Raw genomic sequence first — 20845 nt, 5'->3', positions numbered from 1 at the left:
CCAGTGTTGCCATTTCCATGTCTTGTCCCGATAATCTTTCCACAACACTGCGCAGTAGCAACACATTCTACTTGCTGTATTCTATCCCCAACACTCACATATTCATGCCAAGTCTCTCTCCCAGAGACAGAAACCTGACCTTGATCTCCCTGTACATTTCTGGTTCGTATTGTGCTCTTTCCCCCAACCCAGATGTTTCCACATGGAGGATAATGTCCCCACGCAAGTCTTCCTCTAAGATCAGACCTGGCACCTTTCCGGAGAACCTTGCCCTACTGGCTTCTCAGGTACTGAGAGCACTTTGTCCTTTTTATCATATCTCTGGTTCTTGGGCAAACACCATTTCTTAAGTAAGCTTCTTGGCTGCTCCTATTCTTCTCCAGCCTCAGGCCAATCTGCTCCCCCCACCATGATTTCATTGGTCTTGGATTTCAGATAGGGGCCTTAAGGAGAATGAACTCCCCTCTTCCCTGCCCCAAACACACACAAAGGTCCCATTCCTCACCCACCACCCAGCCCAAGCCCACCACTCTAGAAAGAGACACTCACTGCTCACATTGAAAGCAGAAGAACAGAGGTCTTCTTGGTGGAAGGCCCACAGTGATCTAATCCTCACACCTCCAGCTCTTGGTGGCCAGTTGGTGCTTTTGCCCCTCAGGGGAAGAACCCAGAGGAAAGCACACATGATGCTAACACTGAAGTTTGGGCTGAGGCACGAAGATACAATAAATAGGTCCTCCATTCCAAAAGGGTCAGATCAGACTACATGCCACATTTTTTCAAGCAAATGGTTGAGAAGTAACTCTTGAGCCCCTTACCCGGGACAAAAATCAGTTTAGAGATGGAGAGGGGGGTTGGGGAGGACTTTTATTTTATTTTTTTAATCTTTATGATATTTTTCTTTTAAAAAAATATATTTTATTGATTTTTTACAGAGAGGAAGGGAGAGGGATAGAAAGTTAGAAACATCGATGAGAGAGAAACATCGATCAGCTGCCTCCTGCACACCTCCTACTGGGGATGTGCCCACAACCAAGGTACATGCCCTTGACTGGAATCGAACCTGGGACCTTTCAGTCCACAGGTTAACGCTCTATTCACTGAGCCAAACCAGTCAGGGCATGATATTTTTCTTTCTTTATTTTGATTGTTGATGCTATTACAGATGTTCCCACTTTCTCCCCTTTATCCCCCCTCCACCCAGCCCACCTTCCCTCTGGCCATCAACACACTGCTGTCTATATCTATGGGTTATGTATATATGTTCTTTGGCTAATCCCTTCACCTACTTTCATCCATTCATCCAGTCTGCCCCCCCCCCCCCCTCTGGGGGAAGACTTTCATTATTTATTTATTTATTTTTAAAATTCTCACTCCAGGATATTTTTTCTATTGCTTTTTAGAGAGAGTGGGAGGGAAGGAGTGGGGAGAGAGAGAGAGAGAGAGAGAGAGATGAGAGACGAGAGAGACACATTAATTAGTTGCCTCCCACACAAACCTGCATTGGGGCTGGGGATCAAATCCACAACCCAGGTATGTGCCCTTGACTGGGAATTGAACACAAGACCCTTCAGTGCTCAGGCTGACATTCTAACCACTGAGCAACATCGGCCAGGGCTGGGGGAGGACTTTTAGATGGCTGCAAGCCCTGCCCCTAGAGAGCAAGGCTCACTTCAACAAGAGCAGTGACAAAAGGCTTCAAGACACAAAGAGCTTGGTAAGTCCCAGCATTTGGGGGATGTACCCACCGGAGAAATCCATTGGCCAGATTGTGGCTGACTGGACCTTCCATCCAGGACAGAAAGAAGAACAAGTGGCTGCATTGAGACCAACCTGCACTCCAAGGGGATAGGAGCCAAGGAGGCTGAAGGCTAAAGCAGGTTTATTCCAGCCCTCTCCCCAACCCCCAAACTAGAAGAGTGAAGGAACTCCTACAGAGAAACCTGTCGAGTGCATGGGCAGAAAACCATGGACAGATGATAAGGTAGAGAAAGTACAGAAGCTGCCAGAGGGGCCTTAAAGGGAAAACTGAAGAATCCATGAAAGTACCCAGAAGGGAAAGACTTTGAGGTTCTGGAGGCCCAGAGAATATATAACAGAGCAATCAACAACTTTGGGGCCCCCTTTCCCTTCTGCCCCACACTTCAGCCCCATGAAGATCAATAACAGCAGTTAGGAAGGGAGGGGAAGAAAGAGGTATACCCCATCCCTGTCTACTCAACCTTCCCCATCTGCTACTTCGGGACAAGCAGGCAGCCCACTTGCAACCAGCCCTTGTCGGAGTGGGGAAAATTCCTACCCCTAAATCAGTGGTTCTCAACCTTCCTAATGCCGCGACACTTTAATACAGTTCCTCATGTTGTGGTGACCCCCAACCATAAAATTATTTTCGTTGCTACTTCATAACCGTAATTTTTCTATTGTTATGAATCGTAATGTAAATATCTGATATGCAGGATGTATTTTCATTGTTTGCGACCCACAGGTTGAGAACCGCTGCAAATGAAGATCCAAGTGTTGATTATGAACTAAACATTTCTATGTACTAACTTAAAGTGAATGTACAACTTCTCACCTGAGAATGACCCAGTTAAGTCATGGTACTGCCCAGATTTTCATTCAGGGACAAGAGAAAATTCTTCCATTGAATAAATTTTATAGGAAAGTGGGAGACAAATACAGTTGCATTCCAATTACTAGTACATTCCAACAAGTTATTCTTGTTTAAAGCCCGGATACAGACACAAAGCCAGTCAACAAATAGGACTGACAAAAGTCAGACCACATAAGGACCCTTAGGCTGTTTAACCTTATCCTCTCATTTGACTCATACCCTGACTATAATGACAATGATGATTATAGCCAATTCTCATTGGCTCATGTGTTGCCTATCTCTGTTCTAAGCCCCTAAATCTTAATTCTTTAGTCTTCACAATAATCTTATGCTTATTAAGCAAATGAGTAAATGGTGACCTAATGTTGGGCTAGCAGTAGGGCTTAATAATGGTAAAACAAATCCTTGCTTCATCTGATCTCCCAGCCCCAAGGAAACTTTAAGGATGAGGAAGAAGTACAGAGAAGCAAGCTATGTACTTAACTGTCTTTCTACTACTGGGCATCATTCCACTCTTTATACTGTCAGGTACCCTTGACCAAGCTCAGCTTTTACTCATAGTATTCCACTACCCACACGATCTTCTCCACTCACCTAAATCCTGCTTCCCCTTCAAAGCCTAACCCTCCTGCAGCCACCCTCCCAAACTCAGTCCAAATATCCCCCAGCTCTTAGCTAAGCAGATGCCTTAAGTTACAGAGGGAGAAGGGGCCAGAAAAGGGAAGAGACTTATGCAAAGTCATGCAACAGAATTAATTTTCACTGGAAGGAGAATTTAGGGTCCTGATGCCCAATCTAAGGCAGCAACTCTAGCACGTTAGAATGGGGGCTGATTATGCCTGGGCATGCTAACTCCCAGAGCGAGAGCATCAGCTCTGTAGGCATCCGATTCTACGAAGTAGTGATGGAAGAGAACTAGCTTTTGTTTTTTTAATTTTATTTATTTTTTAAAATGTTTTTATTGATTTTAGAGAGGAAGGGAGAGGGATAGGAACATCAAAGATGAAAGAGAATCATTGATCAGCTGCCTCCTACAGGCCTACAACAGGGGCATGTGCCCTGACCAGCAATCGAACTGTGACCTCCTGGTTCATATAGGTCGACCACTGAGCACACCAGCTGGGTGAGAACTAGCTTTTATTGGAGGACTAGACCCAGCAGCAGGTGGTGGTGGTGGTGTGTGTGTGTGTGGGGGGGGGGGGGGGGGGTTCAGTGCACTGGGATTAGGAGCTCAGGAGCTGGGGGGCAGGGCAAGGCCAGGGCTATGTGATGGTGAGGTGAGTAGAAGCAGGGACACCACAGCTCTCCTTGTGCTCCTCAAACAGTTGCTCCAGAGCCTTCATGTAGAGCGTGTGGTAGTGGTCAACTTCCTCATCAGTGGGGTTGAGGCTCTGGGGCACCAGGATGGGGCGGCCCACTGCAGGGAGAGGGGAGACAGACGAGGTAAGAAGTGCCCACACAGCTGGTGGCAGCTTTCTTCCCTGGAGATGAGGACTCACCCACAGTAGTGATGGGCACAGGGAAGGGCAGCAGGCCCCAGGAGTTGGCTGAGAAGAGACTGCGGCCCCAGAAGATGCAAGGAGCAAAGCCCAGGTACTTCTTGATGATGGACTGGCACAGATACTGCCAAGAGTCTGTGGCAAAAACTTTAAGTCTGAAGACATCATTCTCTCCAAAGGAGTACACAGGTACCAGGGAGGCCCTGGGAAAGAAGGGCAATAGAGAAGAAGGGTGGTTGGGCCAGCAGCTCTTGGAGTACCCCAAGGATGGGAGCCCCAGAAAACAGCCTAATCTCATAATTCCACTTCCCAAGCCCTTTAAAGCAAATGACAATGGCTACTGTGAAAAATCTGGAAAAAGGGACTCACATTTCCTGAGAAAAGATTGTGTACTGAACCTTCATGTATACATTTCCTCATCTAGTCTTTACAACCAAACCATTGCAAGGTAGGTATTAACTCTTTCACAGGTAAAGAAACATGCCTCAGGTCTTGCCTTTGAGATAGTATCCGAGAAGGTTTGTACTATGTCCCTGGCTCTCTTGGAGTGGGAGGAAGCTTGCAAAGTGGACATAGTGCTTGGCACAGAGTAAACACTCAAGCACTGACATGAGCACCTTCCGGGTATAGGGCCCAGTGTGGATGCAGAACAATCTATAGGGTCCCGGGTGTGTAGGGATGGAGAGCGTGCACCCAAAGGTGCGCTGTGAAGTTCTCACCATTAAAAGCAGCCTTGGACTGGTCACCCGCACCCCTCTCACCCGTGCCTCAGCGCCAGGCGTACAAAGCCTTTGCGATTCTGGAGAACAACCTGATGCACCCCTGGGAGTGCATACATGGATTCTTGGGCACCCCCAACCAGGATGACCACGGCCTGCCCACGCCGGGGCTGTGACAGAATAAAATCCAGGCTCTGGCGGCTCACGGAACATACTCCTGCAGGCAGGCATGAGAAAGTGGGAGCAGTCACCACACCCTCCTTGGCTCCCCAGCCCCTCAGCCTACCCATTCCTCCCAACTCCCCTACCCACCATGCCCATGTCACTGTGCCCTATAGTGTCTGTCCCAGCAAGGACACCATAGGACACTTGCTCCAAAGCTATTCACTGATGCCCACTGTGACCCTGGCCAGTGTTCAGACCAGGTCTCTGAGCTAGGTGGGTGGAGGTCACCCTGGCCAGAGAGCATCTCCTCCCACTCACATGGAGGCTCACCAGTGGACATGAGGTAGTCTCGATAGATTGGAATGTGGAGGAGTCCGTCCAGCCCAACTAGTGAGGCCCGAAGCCCAGGGAACTTCTGGGAGAAGCCAGTGCTCTCGGTGGAGAAATTACAGACGGTTCCGACGCACATGATCCCATGTGGATGAGAGCCAAACACATAGTTCCGGTCAGGGGGCAGCTCTACCGTTTTCACCAGCTTTGGGGTGTTGGGCAGGATGAGGGGAAGAAGGCATAGAAGTCAGGACACCAGGTGAAAAGTGTTGCCCCCGCCCTCACCCCAACTGATTTCAGAGATCAAGGATGGGGTTAAGGGCACAGAGGGGCTACTCTTGAACAGCACTCCACCCCCTGCCCCATTGCCTTAGCTTAGGCAGCTGGGGCTCAGGCTTCTGCACTACTAGGGGTGAATAGGTGGGGGAGGCAGGGGAGAGGAAGGAGGCAGAGAGTCTTTCTGGAGGGTAACCAGTCACCTTGATAGGATAATAATCCCTTAGGTGTTTCCAAATGGTCCAGTTCCTTATCCACTTAAACCGCCTTCCACCTTAGGGTAGAGAGATATGCATGGAGGTAGCCCAGCTGCTATCTCCCAATACATGGCCCCCTTCCAGTACTCACCTTGGTTGGGTGTGTTCCAGTCTAGGACGAGCCATGCCAAGTAGAGAACAGAGAATGACCAGAGGGATGTGAAGAGGAGGGAGAAGACAAGAAGGAATGAAGAAAGGCCTGTGTAAAAAATGAGAAAATAAAAATGAATTAGCCTTTGAAACTCAGTCATGTCATCCAGCTGTCCCTCTCCTCCACCCTCAGGATCATACCCTCCCGCTATCTCCCAGCCCCACATTGGCCCTCTCCCTGTCTTTTTGCTCTTGGGCACCCAGATTAGTGGCGCTCCGGCTTTTCTCCCCCAGTCCCTTCTCCCCCTGCGGACTCCCAGCACCCATGCCTCTTCCACTTCTCTCACCCATGAAAAGGAAAGTGAGCACGAATTGGTAGGCACCCACTACTTCCAGCCACTGCTTCTTCAGGGTCTTCATGGTGCAGGAGAGGGCGGCAGGAAGGTGGAGACTCCTATCCCAGGAGCAGTCCTGGGCCAGCAGCGCTCCAGGACCGCAGAAGAAAAAGTACCTGGGAAGGCTTTCTAGTCCGAGGGGCCGAGCCTTTTGGACCTCCGGGATTGCGTGTGTGGTGGGGCGGTGTGAGTGTGTATGTGTGTGTGGAGGGGGGTGTGGACGGGGAGATGGTTGGAGTCGGACCTGTCCAGGCTGTTCTCGGATTGATCTTTGAGCTTCCTGAGTCAGTCAGTCTGGGCTGGCTTGCAGGGCGGGTCTGGGAGGAGCGAGGGGCTGTGGGAGGGAGGTGAGGCAACTACCGTGGGAGACTAAGATGACGCTGGAGAGCCGGAGGGCTGGGCCCCAGCAGCTGGGGGGCCCAGAAGCCCAACTGAGACTGTCTGATAGGGGGTGGAGCCGAGCAGGGAGGAGGCAAGGGTGGGGCAGGACTGAGCGCGCAGACCTCCCCTCTGGGCAAAACACACAAACACCGCCAGTCTGTCCCCGCCTTTAATTTCACCCCCATCCACAGTCACAGGGGGCGGGGAGGGGTGGGGGGCGCCGGCGCGCCTAGGTGAGGACGAGGTGCCGGTCGGCCGGGACCCCGTAGCGCTCCTTGTGCTCTTCGAACAGCCGCGTGAGCCGCTCCACGTAGAGCGCGTGCAGCGCGTCCACCTGCGCCCGGGCGGGCCGCGGGCTCCGCCGCACCGGGATCGGGGCCCCCACTGTGGGCGGAATGCGGAGCGAACCGAGGTCATGGTGCTCACAGTTGTCAAAGGCCAGCTTGAGGGTGAGGTCGGCGTGGCCGCCACCGGCGGCTGGTCAGGACCTTAGACCCCAACCAGGGACCGTGCCGTCCGGCCCGGGGAGCGCGCGGGCCCCGGCTCACCTACGGTGTAGATGGGCCTGCGGAAGGGCAGGAGGCCCAGGCGGCCGTGGAACAGCGGCAGGGACACCCTCAGCAGCGGCTGCAGCGCTTCCTGAGCCGTCCGCACCCACGAGCCCGGTGGGTTCGGGAACTGCTGGTAGAGTTCGTTCTCCCCAAAAGAGAAGACAGGCACCAGAGAGGCCCTGGTGGGGGAGAGGCAGCCTCATTCCCGGCCGGCCGTGCGCCGCGCTCCCCCTGCACCGAGCAGCGGCGTGCTCCTGCGACCACCCCGGCATCCTCACCCGTGCTCCAGCGCCAGCTTGACAAATCCCTTCTGATTCCGGATCCGCAAGCTCAGCGCTCCGGGCTTTGCCTCCAGCGCCTCCAGGGGCCCTCCCACCGCCAGGACGGCCACCTGGCCGCCCCCAGGCCGGGACAACAGATAGGCGGCGCTGGCCTTGGCTGCGGACACCAAACCTGGGGAGGAGGCAAAGGCTGGGGAGGGGGTGGCCCTGGCGCCTGGGTCCTCTAGAGGAGCCGGGAGGGGAGGGCACCGGGAAAGTAGAGCTGGGACCAGGAGCCCCCAGGCGGGAGGAGGGCAGGTAAGAGGTGACAGCAGGGTCTTGGCTCCCGAGCTCGGGGTCCCCACTCCTCACCACTAAGCATGCTGTAGTCCCGGAAGACAGGAAGGTGAAACCAACAGGGCAGCATGAGCAGGTGCGGGCAGAGGCCAGGGAAGAGGCGGGAGAAGCCGGTGGCCTCTGTGCAGAAGTTGCTGAAGGCCCCGATGACCAGGACGCCATGAGGGTGGAAGCCGAAGAGATAGTTGTGGGAGGGATCCAACTCTGCGGTTTTCACCAGCTGGGGGGCAGAGGGTGCACAACCCGCCCTGGCGGTGAGATTGGACGTTTGGGGAAGATGACTCCAAGGGTCTATTTTGTATCTGTCCCCAACCCAGTAGGGGGGTCCTGGGGGCCCTCACCGTGATGGGGAAGTAGTCCCGGAAATGTCTCCAGATGGCCCAGTTGCGGACCCAGGCAGATCTGCGACCTCCTGTCTGTGGCGTGTCCCTGTCTCCATAGAGCCAGACCAGGTAGAGGACCCCTAGTACCCAGGCCCGGCTTAGGAGTGCAAGGATCAGCACAGCCAGGCACACCTGGGCTGGAGGATGGGGAAGGGGGGTCTCAGAACCTGGGCATTTAAGTTCCAGGTCTCCCCCTTGCCCACTCCCTTCCCTGTCCCAACTAATTCCTTCTCACTCCTTGAAGGACCCAGAAGATCCCTGCCCCACCTCCCCCCTTGTGGTAATGGGGCAGCAGAGCCTCAGGTGTGTGTGTGGAGGTTAGGTCCAGGGATTCAGGGACTCACACAGCCCCAAGAAGAGGAAGAGCCATTGTAGGACAGCGAACACCTGGAGACTCCGGCAGAAGAGGCTGGAAGAGGCCGGCATTCTGTAGAGGGGAGTCGCACAGGGGTCACGCTGAGCTCTTAAGCATACCCCCTTTTGGCCCAACCCATTGGCCCTGACCCCGGTTCCACCCCATTTTCATTTCTTTTGGTGACTTGCACACTAGGCTCATGATGAGCTCAGGCAAGGAAGGGTTACCCACTACTTGAGCTCATGAAAATGAGCGGGGGTGGGGGTGGTGGATGGGGGAGGAAGGTGTTTGGACTTTGTGTTTGTCAGGTGTTTGTCCCACCTCTGTGAAGAGCTAACAGAGGGGGGGTGGGGGGTGGGGGGGGGGTGGTTGCCAGAGTGGTGTCGAATGGCAGGGCTCCCAACATGAGTGAGAACAGCCTGAAAACCTTTAGGCAGCCTAGGACTCTGTGCAGAGACGCTGCAGAGGGAAGGGCTTTGTGGGAAAAGCTAAGGATTGGGGAGCCCCTCAAGAGAGGGCCCACTGAACAGTGGGCACCCCTCCAAGTGGGATGGGGCCAGTCCTCACTACCACCATGACCCTACCCAACCCGTGACCGGAGGCCTGTGGGAGCTGGCACCTTCTCCAGGTCAGGGAAGGTCACTTCTTTTATTTTTTTTTATTCCAGGTGTGCTAATGCCAACATCACTACTATATCTGAATCTGGTTATGGTGCTTGTTCTGTCTCTTCAAACTATGCTTTTTGCTTTTTAGTATATCTTGCAATTTTTTGTTGAAAGCCAGGCATGATATCCTATCTAATAAATACAGGATATGCAAATTGTCCATCACTTCGCAACAAAGGTGGTGGCACCCACAGCCAATAAGGAGGGAATATGCAAATTGACATGACAAAGATGGAGGCGGCAGCTCCGGCCCAGAGCAAAGGCGGGAGGTGGCTCAGGCCTGGAGCGAAGGCCCGGGTCCCAGGTGCTGGAGGGAGGTCGGTGCTGGCAGCCAGGGGAAGGAAGGCCTATTCTTGCATGAATCTTCATGCATCGGGCCTCTAGTACTAGATAAAAGGAACTATATAGTAAGTAGGCCTTTAGTGGTGTGGTGGTAAGGTGTGGGGAAGGGGAAGCGTCTACAGTCCTATGACCAAGGCCTCAGTCTTTTAGTGAGCCTGTATCCCTGAACTGTGAACTCCACGCATGCTTCTCTGTGGTAAATGTTTCCCTCCACGTCCCGCGTGGTTCAGGGTTCAGGATCTGGAAGAGGAGCCGCACACAAATGAAAGAGAAAAGACAAGAGATAATTTGGAAATATTGGGGGACCAGGTGGGCAAGTCCAACTCAAGGAGAAGGACTTCCACTGGTGCTCAGGCCGTGTCAACCCTTTATTGGTTTGGGATACACCCATAGCCCTTAGGCAGGCAATTTCCAGTAACAGGCAGACTAGCCCATCAGCAAGGATTTACATAATAATAAATGGGGAAGTTGCTTCAGCTACCATTGTCTGGACTAACAATGGGTGCACAGCGCTGACCTTTGCAAGGGCTTCAAGGATCACCAGCCTTCCGGGTTCCTTGTCCACACCTCTCTGCTAGTGAAGACAATAGGCGGTCTCCCACACTTCTCAGTCTGCTCCAGGTGTGGCAGGGTGGCTAGAGGGGGCCGACTGTACATTTCTCTTTCTCCAGGTTTGATAAGGTCTGATAAAACTCCAATATGTTAGGTTCTGGTAAAATAGCTTCTCTGGAGGTCCGGCCTTCTTAAGGACAGAATGCACTGGCATAGGGAATGTCACTTCTTTAGGAAAGTCTGACACCCATCCCACCAAGTGCCTCTGTCACATGCTTTCCTAGTGTCAACGTAAATAAACCATTGAAACCTGTAAAGAATTTTTGTGAGTTTATTTGAGCCAAACTGTCGACATATGCCGGGAAGCAGAACCTCAAGGAATTGAGATAGTGCTCCGGAGAATGGTAGGGTTACATCCATATTTATACATGAAATTCATTGGTGACAGATTTAAGGAGGTGGGATTAAGCTAAGCGGGGAAACCTCTAGGATAGGATAAAAAGTAAAATGATGGACACATACTTAGGTGGGTGCAGGAACAATTAACATGATAAATGAAAGAATCTGCTGCATCTGTCCTGGGCCCAGCACACCTGGTTGTGCCCCAGGGGCTCCAGATACAGGGAAGTCACAAGTTACCCAGACATTTCAAGGGTATGTTATCATAGATGCAAAAAGACAGATAGGCTCAGTTACGGTAAAGGTTGACCTTATCAGTGAAGATATCGGCTTAGAACGTAACTGCCCACCATGACTGCTTTTAGTTAAGGTTTAATTTCAGACCATCCTTTGTGGTTACTTTAGGTCTCCGAGTCTGCAAAATTGCCATGCAGGCCTCCCCTGAGCTGGTCAGGTCAGCATGTGGCCCCTTTCGTCCACACTAGCATAAAAGATTTCCCCTCCATTATGGTAATTTTCAGATTAAGGTCTCCCCTACACTGTAAGCAACAAGAGGCAGGTAATGTCCTCATCACTGCAGCCCTGGGAGATGCTTTGTAAATGAATGGGCCCACTGTAGGAGACAGCTTCCAATGCCCAGGTTGGCACACCCTTTCTGTCCCATCCTGGCGCAGGCTTCCTGGTCCAGGGACCTTACCAGGAGGCATTTTCTGCTGTCCCTGCTCAGCACACTTCCATCACCAGGGTGAGAGAACTTAAAAGTCTAGCCAGAGAAAGGGGGGGAGGTTGGGGGCTAATGGGGGGGAATGAGCACACATTTGTAATACCTTAACTAATAAAAAAAATAATAATAAAAAAGTCTAGCCAGAGAAATGCTCAGTCCTCGTGGTAAGGCGTGATAAGGCGATCCACCCACTCAGGTGACCTGCCCCACCCCCCAGGAAGGAAGGTTTCCCGGGAGTCAGGCAAGAATAAAGTGGACAGCAAGTGGGGTGTAGGAGGCAGGAAATTTCCTGGGACAGGTGAACAGGCCTGTTTGGTTTTTAAAAGGCTTCTTCTGTAAGCGAACAATTGAAGATAAATTCAGGGAAGATAGGCTGATGCAAGGCTGGGAAAGACCCAGCTGAAGGGGCGTGGCTGGCTGGCCTCAGGGTCCCTGGGTGAAGGGGTCTTGGCAAGGGCCTGATGGCCCCCAGAGGCTGGAAGCAAGACCTGCTCTCAGGAGGCCTCTTTTCCGAGGCTGCTTCATATTCCTCTTCCAGGAGGCTTTCCTTGGAATGACCCACCAGGGCTTTTCCTTTCCTGATACCCCCCAACTAAAAGCTTAGGTCCCAGCAGCAGCAGTAGGGCCCCTGCCTGCCTTCCCTCATAGAACACATGCCCCCAGGGAGCCTTCCTTCTCTGAGCACCATCCCTGGAGCCCAGCTCAGGGATATGCCACCCGCCTTTCATGTAAAGATGCCATCAAGTGATGACAGATGCTATCAGGGAGGAGTGCGGGACAGTGGGGCGGGGGTGGCTTTCAACAGAACCTGACAGTGAAGTCCTTTTGGTTTGGCCCTTCTAAGGCACTTCCCAAGCTCAGGCAATGAAGGGCAGTGAGAACTGGGATCCAGGGAAGCTCCCAGGTTCCTACACATTCTGCTTCTGCCTTTTCCTCTTCTCTGTTCTCTTTCTTTGGAGTAACTCTGGTCTCTCTCTACTCTGGGTGGCAGGAGGGGTGCAAGGTCAATAGGTAGATGAAAGATAATAAATGGACTCGAAAATTACAAATCCTCCTTTATTGGGAGTGAGGCTAAGAAACAATAAGTTATCACATGGGGAACCCCAGAAGCTCTCCCATGAACTCTTGGGGGCTGAAGGGAGGGACAAGGGGGCTCCAGGAGCTTCTTGAGAGGGCTGTGTGTTGGGGGTTGGGGAGCGAGGTGAGACATCCAGTCCCAGACACACCGAACATACACTCAGTAGATAAAGAGCCAGACAGACCCTCTCCAAGGAGTGGGGCATGAGAAGGCACAACGGCAGGAGAGGTTTGGCAGAGTGGTTGAGTGTCAGGGGTCGACAAAGGACACCATGATGTAGCGAGTGCCCCTCGTGGTAGGCAGCCCCTCATGGTAGTGGGTGAGACGGCCCGGGTGCAGAAGCCCCCAGCCCTTCCGTGGGGCTGAGATCACACAGTCATAGCGTAAGAAGCGGCAGCCACCTCCCTGGGAAGGGGACAGAAGGGGAGAGTGAGTAGACATGGTACTGGGGGCAGACAGACACAAGGACAGATACAAGAGGCAGACTAAAGCTATAAGGGAGGGGGCTTTTAGGGGATGGGGGGGGGTCAGCAGATGGGGAGACACAGGAGGAAGCGGGCAGGAGCCAGCCTGGAAGTGACCCAGGAGAGGATAGCAGCAAAATAACTGGGAAATGTGCAGGGGGCAGGCTGTGTGCAGGGGAGTAAGGGAGTGGACACAAGGGTCTAGTAGGGGTGTGTGTGTGTGTGTGTGTGTGTGTGTGCGCACGCGCGCACATGCAGGGGCCCTGGTGGTGCCTGAAGTGGGAAGACGCTAGGGGCTCACCTCATAATCCAGGTCCTTGTGGTTGAGAGCAACATTGAGAGTGAAGGTGGATGAATCGTGATGTGGCCGCAGAGAAGGCTGTTCATCCGGCCGGTAGCGGACCACAAAGTTCATCACTGCCCGGGTCTGTGGGGACATGAGAAAAGAGGCAGAGGGATGACCCTCAGGTCCTGGGGTTCTTCTGAGGAAGTGATAGCTGCTGTCCAAGGAGTGGGAGTAGCTGCAGGGGTCTGGGACTGGGGTGTGGGGAGGTTGAGGGAGCAAGGGTGGCAGGAGCAGCGCCCACCTTGGTGTGGTAGCCTGGGAACAGGCTCTCGGTCATGGGCCCCACGTACGTCCTCAGCAGCTGCAGCCACTGGTCCTCATAGCCCACCTGCTTCATGTGGATGTCTACGGTGGGCACATTCTCGTAGCCTCCAGCTAGTCTTGAGTCCTGTGGACAGTGGGCACTGAGCCCTTGACAGAGCCATGCCAGCCTCCCCTCTCCTCTTGCTCCCAGGTCTTAAAGCCCCTGTTCCCTCGTCTGGAACAGCCTCAACCGCTTCTTAGCTTGACCCACTCTTATTGTCTAAGTCTCAGCTAAGATGGCACCTCTTCTGTGAGGTCTGGGCCAAGGGCCCCTACTGTGGCTCCCACAGCACCTGGAGTGCTACTGCTACTGACAGCACAGGTGAGAGGGCAGTGTTTGGCCTGCACAACTCAACAGTGCACTTCAGGGGCTGGCACTGAGGACCTGCCCAATAAGGATTTCTTCATAAATGAATAAATAAGTGCAGCTGTGACCCTTGTGGGCCCATCCCCTTGGGGACCGCTCTCTATTCCCACTCTCCTGATACTATTTTCCCTCCATTGGACCCAACAACTCCCTTCTCCTGGAAGGGATCCTCCCTTCTCCCCTTCCCCAGCCCCTCTCACCTCATGCCGGCCTCCTGACCACTGACCATAGTGCTCCATTTCCTCCACCAGCTCATCACACATTTGGTCTGAGAGCAGAGGGAACCAGTACACATCTGGGCATGGCTAAGGACAGGGCAGGGGAAGAATAACTTGTTCAGTCACAGGGCTGGGTGACACAGGGGGAGGGGGGCACAGGGGGGAGACAGCCAACGAAGGAGAGAAAAAGCAGGAGGAGAAAGGGAAGCCAGGAGATGAGAGAAGCTAGGAGAATGGGGGTCTGAGTGAGGGGATGGGCCACAGCAAGGGCTCGGCCAGGAGAGGCCGGGCCAGAGGCGATGGGAGCAGCACGGAGAACACAGCACAAACGGCAGGAGAGTCCTGGAGGTGCAGATTCTGTGACAGTGCTTTCCAAACTTCCCCACAAAAGTGTCATTTTGTAGACAAGAGGCTCACTGAGTCATGCTGGGTGGGGAGCTGAAAGCCTATCTGATCAGCCTTTGCCTTCATCGTGCCCGAGCAGAAAAGCCTAAGGCACCTGAGGAAAGTCAGTTTGGAAACCACGAATCCAGACGGTGGACCCAAGGGATGACAGCCACCAGGCAGTAAGGGGTCCTGAGAGAGGCTCACCTGTTCCACGAGTCCCTCCCCTTCCAGAGCCCGGCTGTAGTTCTCGTGAATATACTGCTCCTTCCAGTCCTGGGGAGGAAGTAGGGGTACACCTTGATGTGTGTCCTCTTTACTTCCTCTGGTCCCACCCAGGAAACCCCAGCACCTGGACAGCCCCTCCCTGGGCAGTCGCAGGTCCTGCAAGGGTGTCATGCCCATGTGCATCCTCCTATAGTGAAGGGCATTCACACTCTTTGAGCCAGGGGGCCCCCCACTCACCAGGGGGTTGTCAAAGATCTGCCAGAGGTCGGGGTGTAGGTGGTCTGTGTCATACCGGGAAGTGGCCAGGAGGCGGCCAAATTCATGTTGATTGCTGAGATGGAGGAAGATGCCCTGGAGTGGGGAGAGGGTGTGAGGAGGAGACACGAGGTGGCTGCCTCCCGGCACCCCAGCACTGGGTCCTGCTGCCATGCTCACCTTGTCCCTCAGGCTCTTACAGAAGGCCATGTCTGGGTCGGTGTCACTGCCGGAGAACACCTCCCTCTGAGGCAGCTCTGTCCTTAAGGTCTCCCCCCGGATCACATATGCCTGGGAAATGTAGGGCACATTCCACACGCCCCTGGAGGTACCGACACTAGGGTCAGCTAGGTGGGTAGCCCCCCAGATTCTGCCCAATTCAGCCTGGGAGCCTCTTCCGTCAGGGCACCCACTCTCTGAGCTGAGAGGCCATCTCACTTCCTCTGTCAAGCACTGCTGGTCACAACCCACCAGTGTCCCCCTCCACGGTCAGTTTCTACCCACAGCTGCACCAGAAGATCCCTGAGATGGGGGCTTTGGGAGAGGATGGGGGCATCTGTTCAGGCCCAGGTGGGAGGAGGAGAGGGGCTGCAGCCCTGGCAGGACTCACACTCGCTTCCGCTGCACCAACTCCACGTAGTCCTCGGAGCGCGCGTAGTACTCGTCGGGACTCAGGGCTCCCCAGAAGTTTGACCACAGCTTCCCATGGCGGGACAGCATGGGTGCTATGACCTTCCTATGAACAGGTGGATGTGAGGACTGGGCAAAGGCGAGCCCCATGCCCAGGGAAGGAGCTGGGGTCCCCGGGGGACTACTTGGGGGCCCTCTGGCTGAGCCAGGCAAGCAACCTGTTTTCTTCAATGAGGATGCGCAGGACCTGCTGGTTGGTGATGACGGCATCGGCGTCCAGACTGAAGTAGAATTCACACTCGGGGTCCTGCCGACACTTGTCCCTGCGACCAACAGACAGAGGAGCTGAAACTGAAGCAGCTGCAGAGGGGGTGAAACTCCCCCTCACTCTGGGACCTCCAGGTTGTCCAGTCTGTGAGAGAGGGGCAAGGGAGGGACAGTACATATGGCGGCCAGGAAAGGCAGCACTGTGGAGGCCATGGAGAAGCTGGATGGTGGCTGGAGAAGGAAGGGTGGTGCAGTGGGTGGCAGCCTCATCACCTCCCACCTCCTTTCCCCCACTGATCCTCCCTGCCCAGGTCTCACTCACATGGCCATGTCCCTGGCCTCGCCTGGGGTCAGGGCCTCCTCTGGCCCCACCAGCTTCACAGCTGAGAAGTGGTCCTGGAGCTGGGGCCAGGAGTCGGCAATGTGGGGCTCATGGTACACCTCCTGGAGATGGGAGGAAATGGGGGAGGGTGCTGAGAGGGCGGAAAAGATGGCACCTGGGAGGCAAGGATGGGGTGGAGGGGGTCAATGGAGAGAAATAAGGGGGGCATTTGTAACACTTTCAACAATAGAGTAAAAAAATAGAGAAGATGGCACCTGAGGGATGGGATAGGAAAGGTGGTGAGTGAACAGAGCGTAGGAAGCAATCGGGGGGCAGGGGGGAGTTCTGATCAGGGCAGGTCCCTTGGAAGGGCCGCATGGAGAGACTGTCAGGGTGTCTCACGTTGTTATGCAAGAAGAGGGTGATTCTGTCGGGGGGATAGTCCAGGAGCATCAGCCTCTGCAGGAAGCGGGGCAGGAACGGGGTCGGTTGTTCCACAAACACGGCCAGAAGCACCCGGGGGAGAGGCTGGAAGATACATGACAGGGCTCGTGGAAAGCCTGGTACTCCCACTTGGTCTGTCCTCTACAACCTGGCCAGGTTTGGGGGTCCCCAGGAGCTCTGCCGCCCCTGCTTCAGTGTGCTCTCCTGCCCGACCCCTCCTCACCTGCCCCACTGGGAGTGTCCTCCGGTCCTGGTCACAGAATCCACAGCCTCCCCCGGGAGTCCAGCCATTGGGGACATAGTTTCCCAGGTAATTCAGCTGGAGCTGTTGGAAGAGACAGGGAGAGAGGCTAGGCAGAGGAGCCCATCACCAGAGATGAGGGAAGTCGGGTAGACAGACAGGAACAAGGAAGGGAGCAGCGGGCACTGAGAACCTCTCCTCGTATCCCTTCTGCTGGGGCTGGGAAGGACCAACTGCTCAGAAGGGCGGGAGGTACTCAGGGGCTGGGATTAGGTCTGGGGCAGAGACAGAGGTTGTGGGGCCAAGCCTGGGACAGGGGTGAGGGGCTGGGGCTAGGTATGGGGCAGGAGCTGGGGCCAGGCCTGAGGCCAGGATTGAAGGGGGCAGAGGCTGGGCTGAGGGTATGAGCCATTGGGGTACCTTAGTGGGACCGTTCCCATGCACCACAACAGGGAGCGTGTCGTAGGCCACATTCCGTATACGCACACGATTTTGATCAAATTTTAAAACCACCTCATCTGGGGAAGAAATGCCAGGATTTAGACTTGCTTTCTCTTGAAACTGCCCTGCAGCAGGTGCTTCTAAATATGGGGGAATCCAGCTACTCTGATGCCACCCTGGGGGTGTCCTTCAGTGTGACCTGGACAAGTCACCAGCCCCTCAGAGAGGCGGTTTCCTCATCTGTAACATGTAGATAACCACAGACCCCAGTCCTCCTTTGTAGCATTGTTGTGTTAATGAAATTACAGAAGTAAAGCCCCTGACCCAGGGCCTTGGCACATAGTGTGTTTTATAGATGTTAGGTAGGACAGCCACTGCTTTTACCACTGTTAGCACCATGCAACTTTATCTATCAGCCATTCAGACATTTGATGAAGTTAACAGAAACATGAGTTGAAGACAACCCCAATTCCAGCAGGAGCCCCTTCCTAATTCAGGACCCCCAGCAGCCTCTCTCATCTCCCCTTCTGATTTGCCTTTCTCCTCACCTAAAGCCCCGTTGAGGTTCTGAAAGATCCGGGATTTATGATCCAGATTAAGGCTGAATTTCTCCTGGATGGGATAAGATGGAGCAGTTAATTCAAGAAGGGGTGGGACATCATTTCTCACTCTTTTCTCTTTACGTCTTTCCCAAAGCCTCTTTACCCCTTCTCTCCCCTTCAGCTAAGGCCTGCCATCCCCATAGAGCTGCACGTGGCCACCCCTTCTCTGTCTGTCCCTACCCTCAGTCCTGGGTCCAGATAGAGTCGAGTGTAGAACAGCTGATCATCATCGTCATCCTTGTACTTCCACTGGCGGACAATTTTGTGGACGGTGGGGGCAAAGCCAATGAATCCTGTTGGGGAAGGGGGGGTGGAGAGGAGCTGACTCCAAGACTCCCTGGGTCCCATGAACCTGTCTCCACGCCCTCTCTGGGCTCCAGGTGCCTGGAACACTCTAGACCCCATCACTCCGGCTCCCTCTGCCTCAGGCACTCTGCCACTCACCACCAGAGTTGAGGAAGCGCTTCCCCGTGCCCACCTCAGGGTACTGCTCTGCCAGCCCCCACTCGGGCCAGCAGAAGCTCTCTGCAGAGAACAGCAGGCGGCTGCCACTCTGGACGAACTTCTTCAGCAGTTCTGAGGGGCTGCCAGCCAAAATCACATCATAGCTGGCAAGGAAGGGGAGGATGAACAGGACAGCCACTGGGAACCGTAGTATCCTCACCCTCTTCCTCTTGTTTGCCCCCCCCCCCCCCACCTTTCTCCCTACCCCAGCCCCTTTACCTGTCCACAAACATGATGATCATATCCTCCCGGTCTGCATATTTCTCCATTTCCTTCTTTAGCCACCTGACCTTCTGTCCTCCACCGACTGTTCTGGCCACATCACCCCCTCGCCACTTCTCTCCCAGGCCCAGTGTCTGCGGGGGAGATCCGCCGCGCCAGGCAGGCATTCAGCGGGCCAGGCTCACCGTGGGACCCCAGGCATCCAGCCCTCAGCGCACTCCTCCAGCTGGAAACCTCCCCCCCCCCTCCCCCCAGCGCCAGGAGGCATTCCTCTCCTACCCGCACTGTATAGTTGAAGAACTCAGCTGATCGCAGGAAACGCCGGTATCCCTCCGTCTCGGCTGTGGCCACGGTGATCACCAGCAGCTTCTCTGTGACCAGCGGGGAATGAGGACACTCCCCCGGCTCACCGCCCCACATGCACTCATCTCAGGTCTTCTTCTCTCCTCCAAACTCTGCCCATGCCCCTTACTTTTTGTTTCCCCATCCCTCCTAGATCTTCCCCCAAGGAAACTGCGACCCCAGTGGGAGCAGTGACACCCAGAATACGGGGTCAGCCAGCACGGGGTGGGAGTGAGCGGTTCCGTCCTCAAGGGCACAGGCGAGGGAGAGCCCCCCGCCCCCCCCCCCCCGACCCTGCACCGACACTGGAGCCCCGAGCTCGCCCGGCTCTCCCTGGGGGTTCACCTGGGTTGACAGGGTTTCCGCCCCGGGGACGGTCGGAAGCCGAGGTCGCAGGAGGCGGCGACAGCAGGAGCAGCAGCAGCAGGAGCAGCAGGAGCGGGAGTCCGGGGCCCCAGGAGGCCATGGCGGGGAGCTGGCCGAGACCGCACACCGGCCCGCACCGGGCTCCCGTGCGCGCCTGGATCCCCACCGCGGAGCGGGGGCTCTGGGAAGGCGACCCGGGCTGCGGCGCGGCTCCCTGCGAGGAGGAGCGGGGCGGCGGCTCCGCCCTGGAAAAAAGGCGTAGCCGGAGGTTACAGAAAACTCTAGACGCCGGCGCCCCAGACAAGGAGAGGATTGTCCGTGGGCGCGGGCGCGCGGCGCGGAGCGAGCGGAGGGGCCGCTGGGCCGCGAGGCGAAAGAGGGGCGGGGGCTCGGGCCCGCGGTCACGAGCCGAGGACTTGGGTCAGAGGCAGCCCAACCCACCGCTCGCCGGACACCGGAGAAAACTGAAACCCGGAGCGGGAAGTGACCCCTTGCGGTCCGACGAGAGGCGGGTCTTCGCCATTGCCCTGCCCCGGCGGCGGGGCGGAAGACTGGAGAGCGAGGCTGTGGGGACACGCGGAGCGGGGGCGGAGGAGGAGCGGGCGGAAGGCAGAGAGAGGCCGAGGAGACTGAAGCCCCAGAGGGGCAAGCGGTTGAAGTGTCTGTGGAGAGTCCTCAGGGACCTCTCGGATCGCCCACTCAAGCCTGCTGCTCCTAGTCTTTGGGAGTCCCGTCAGTCATCTTTACGTCCCGGGAGAAGCTCCAGTGGCTGCCTTTCTGACAATGGCAAGAAAAGAAGGACCAAAGGAAAATGATGTTTCTCGAAAGACCATTGGCACCACATCTTTAAAATGACCCATTTCCAGGTTCCCACAAAATACAAAACGACACTGAGGCCGGAAGTACTTTTGCCCCTATAAAATATGGCAGAAAAGCGTGCTCATCTCCAAGGGAACATCGCGTAATTAGTCAAGGCGTAATATTGCGCATGCGTAGAAGCATACGTCGCCGGAAGTGACGTGCCCTTATTAACGCGGCTGGTTTAGCACGCGTGCGTAACAGGCTCTTCCGTCAGCTGTGTTGTGGAAATGGTGGAGAAGAAAACTTCGGGTATGTGAGCCCCCCGGGGGGGGGGGGGGGGGGGGGGGTCCCTTCCTTTTTTCAAATACGACCCCGGGCCAAAAAATTTCTCCCCCAATTAATAAGCCCAAAACCCTTTCTCACTCCCCGGGGCCGGGAATCGGGGCCTCCCCAATTTTCCCTTCTGTTTATTGTTCCCCTTTTTTTTTTTTTTTTTTTGAAAAAAAATTTTTGTTTTTTTTAAGGAAAGTAAGGGAGAAGGGGCGTGCGTGTAAACCACTGTATTAAAAAAAAATTTCTTTAGGGTCTATTTTTATCCCCAGTGGAATTGGCCAACACCCAACAGACCTGATTTTTGGGGAAGAGAACCCGGGAGTGAGAGACGCGGCGCACCTTTTCTCCTCGTAAGTAACGGATAAGGTGTTTG

At 54.9% G+C, this 20845-nt stretch overlaps 4 protein-coding genes across 6 annotated transcripts in view; 1 reads left to right on the top strand and 3 right to left on the bottom strand.

The window, feature by feature from the left end:
* Positions 1–3734: 3734 nt before the first annotated feature.
* Positions 3735–6677, bottom strand: MOGAT3 (monoacylglycerol O-acyltransferase 3). Its single transcript, XM_006106211.3, has 7 exons — positions 6298–6677; positions 5952–6059; positions 5807–5877; positions 5328–5532; positions 4875–5049; positions 4114–4316; positions 3735–4031 (listed from the first exon to the last, which is right to left on the bottom strand). Exons 1-7 carry the CDS (start codon positions 6368–6370, stop codon positions 3877–3879), a joined length of 990 nt encoding a protein of 329 aa, XP_006106273.1. The 5' UTR covers positions 6371–6677; the 3' UTR covers positions 3735–3876.
* Positions 6678–7096: 419 nt separating this feature from the next.
* On the bottom strand, positions 7097–8703 carry LOC102417997 (2-acylglycerol O-acyltransferase 2-B-like). Its single transcript, XM_023747045.1, has 5 exons — positions 8622–8703; positions 8236–8414; positions 7910–8114; positions 7556–7730; positions 7097–7456 (listed from the first exon to the last, which is right to left on the bottom strand). Exons 1-5 carry the CDS (start codon positions 8701–8703, stop codon positions 7216–7218), a joined length of 882 nt encoding a protein of 293 aa, XP_023602813.1. The 3' UTR covers positions 7097–7215.
* Positions 8704–12356: 3653 nt separating this feature from the next.
* On the bottom strand, positions 12357–19813 carry PLOD3 (procollagen-lysine,2-oxoglutarate 5-dioxygenase 3). Of its 2 annotated transcripts, XM_006106208.3 has the most exons (19): positions 19318–19812; positions 18910–19001; positions 18628–18764; positions 18349–18512; positions 18085–18197; positions 17851–17914; positions 17282–17379; positions 16844–16945; positions 16579–16704; positions 16177–16298; positions 15806–15910; positions 15568–15693; positions 15138–15279; positions 14940–15053; positions 14682–14750; positions 14073–14177; positions 13444–13590; positions 13158–13283; positions 12357–12797 (listed from the first exon to the last, which is right to left on the bottom strand). In XM_006106208.3, the coding sequence occupies exons 1-19, from the start codon at positions 19436–19438 to the stop codon at positions 12642–12644; spliced, it is 2229 nt and encodes a 742-aa protein (XP_006106270.1). In that variant the 5' UTR covers positions 19439–19812; the 3' UTR covers positions 12357–12641. The 2 variants fall into 2 exon arrangements, with proteins under 2 accessions (XP_006106270.1, XP_006106269.1); XM_006106207.3 differs by having other exon boundaries at positions 14940–15279; positions 19318–19813.
* A 210-nt stretch (positions 19814–20023) lies between these two features.
* The window catches only part of ZNHIT1 (zinc finger HIT-type containing 1), a 6096-nt gene continuing 5274 nt past the window's right edge, over positions 20024–20845 (top strand). Inside the window, exon 1 of one of the 2 annotated variants that reach the window (XM_014448221.2) lies at positions 20024–20448. In XM_014448221.2, coding sequence (XP_014303707.1) covers positions 20427–20448 — 22 coding nt within the window. In that variant the 5' untranslated portion in view covers positions 20024–20426. The remainder of the gene's footprint in view (positions 20449–20845) is intronic. The other variant, XM_006106209.3, reaches the window with a different exon arrangement.

This window comes from Myotis lucifugus, unplaced genomic scaffold (assembly GCF_000147115.1).
Source record: "Myotis lucifugus unplaced genomic scaffold, Myoluc2.0 scaffold_783, whole genome shotgun sequence".
NCBI classification, from domain to species: domain Eukaryota; kingdom Metazoa; phylum Chordata; class Mammalia; order Chiroptera; family Vespertilionidae; genus Myotis; species Myotis lucifugus.
Note: the sequence above shows the minus strand (reverse complement) of the source record. Positions and strands in the feature narration are given on the sequence as shown.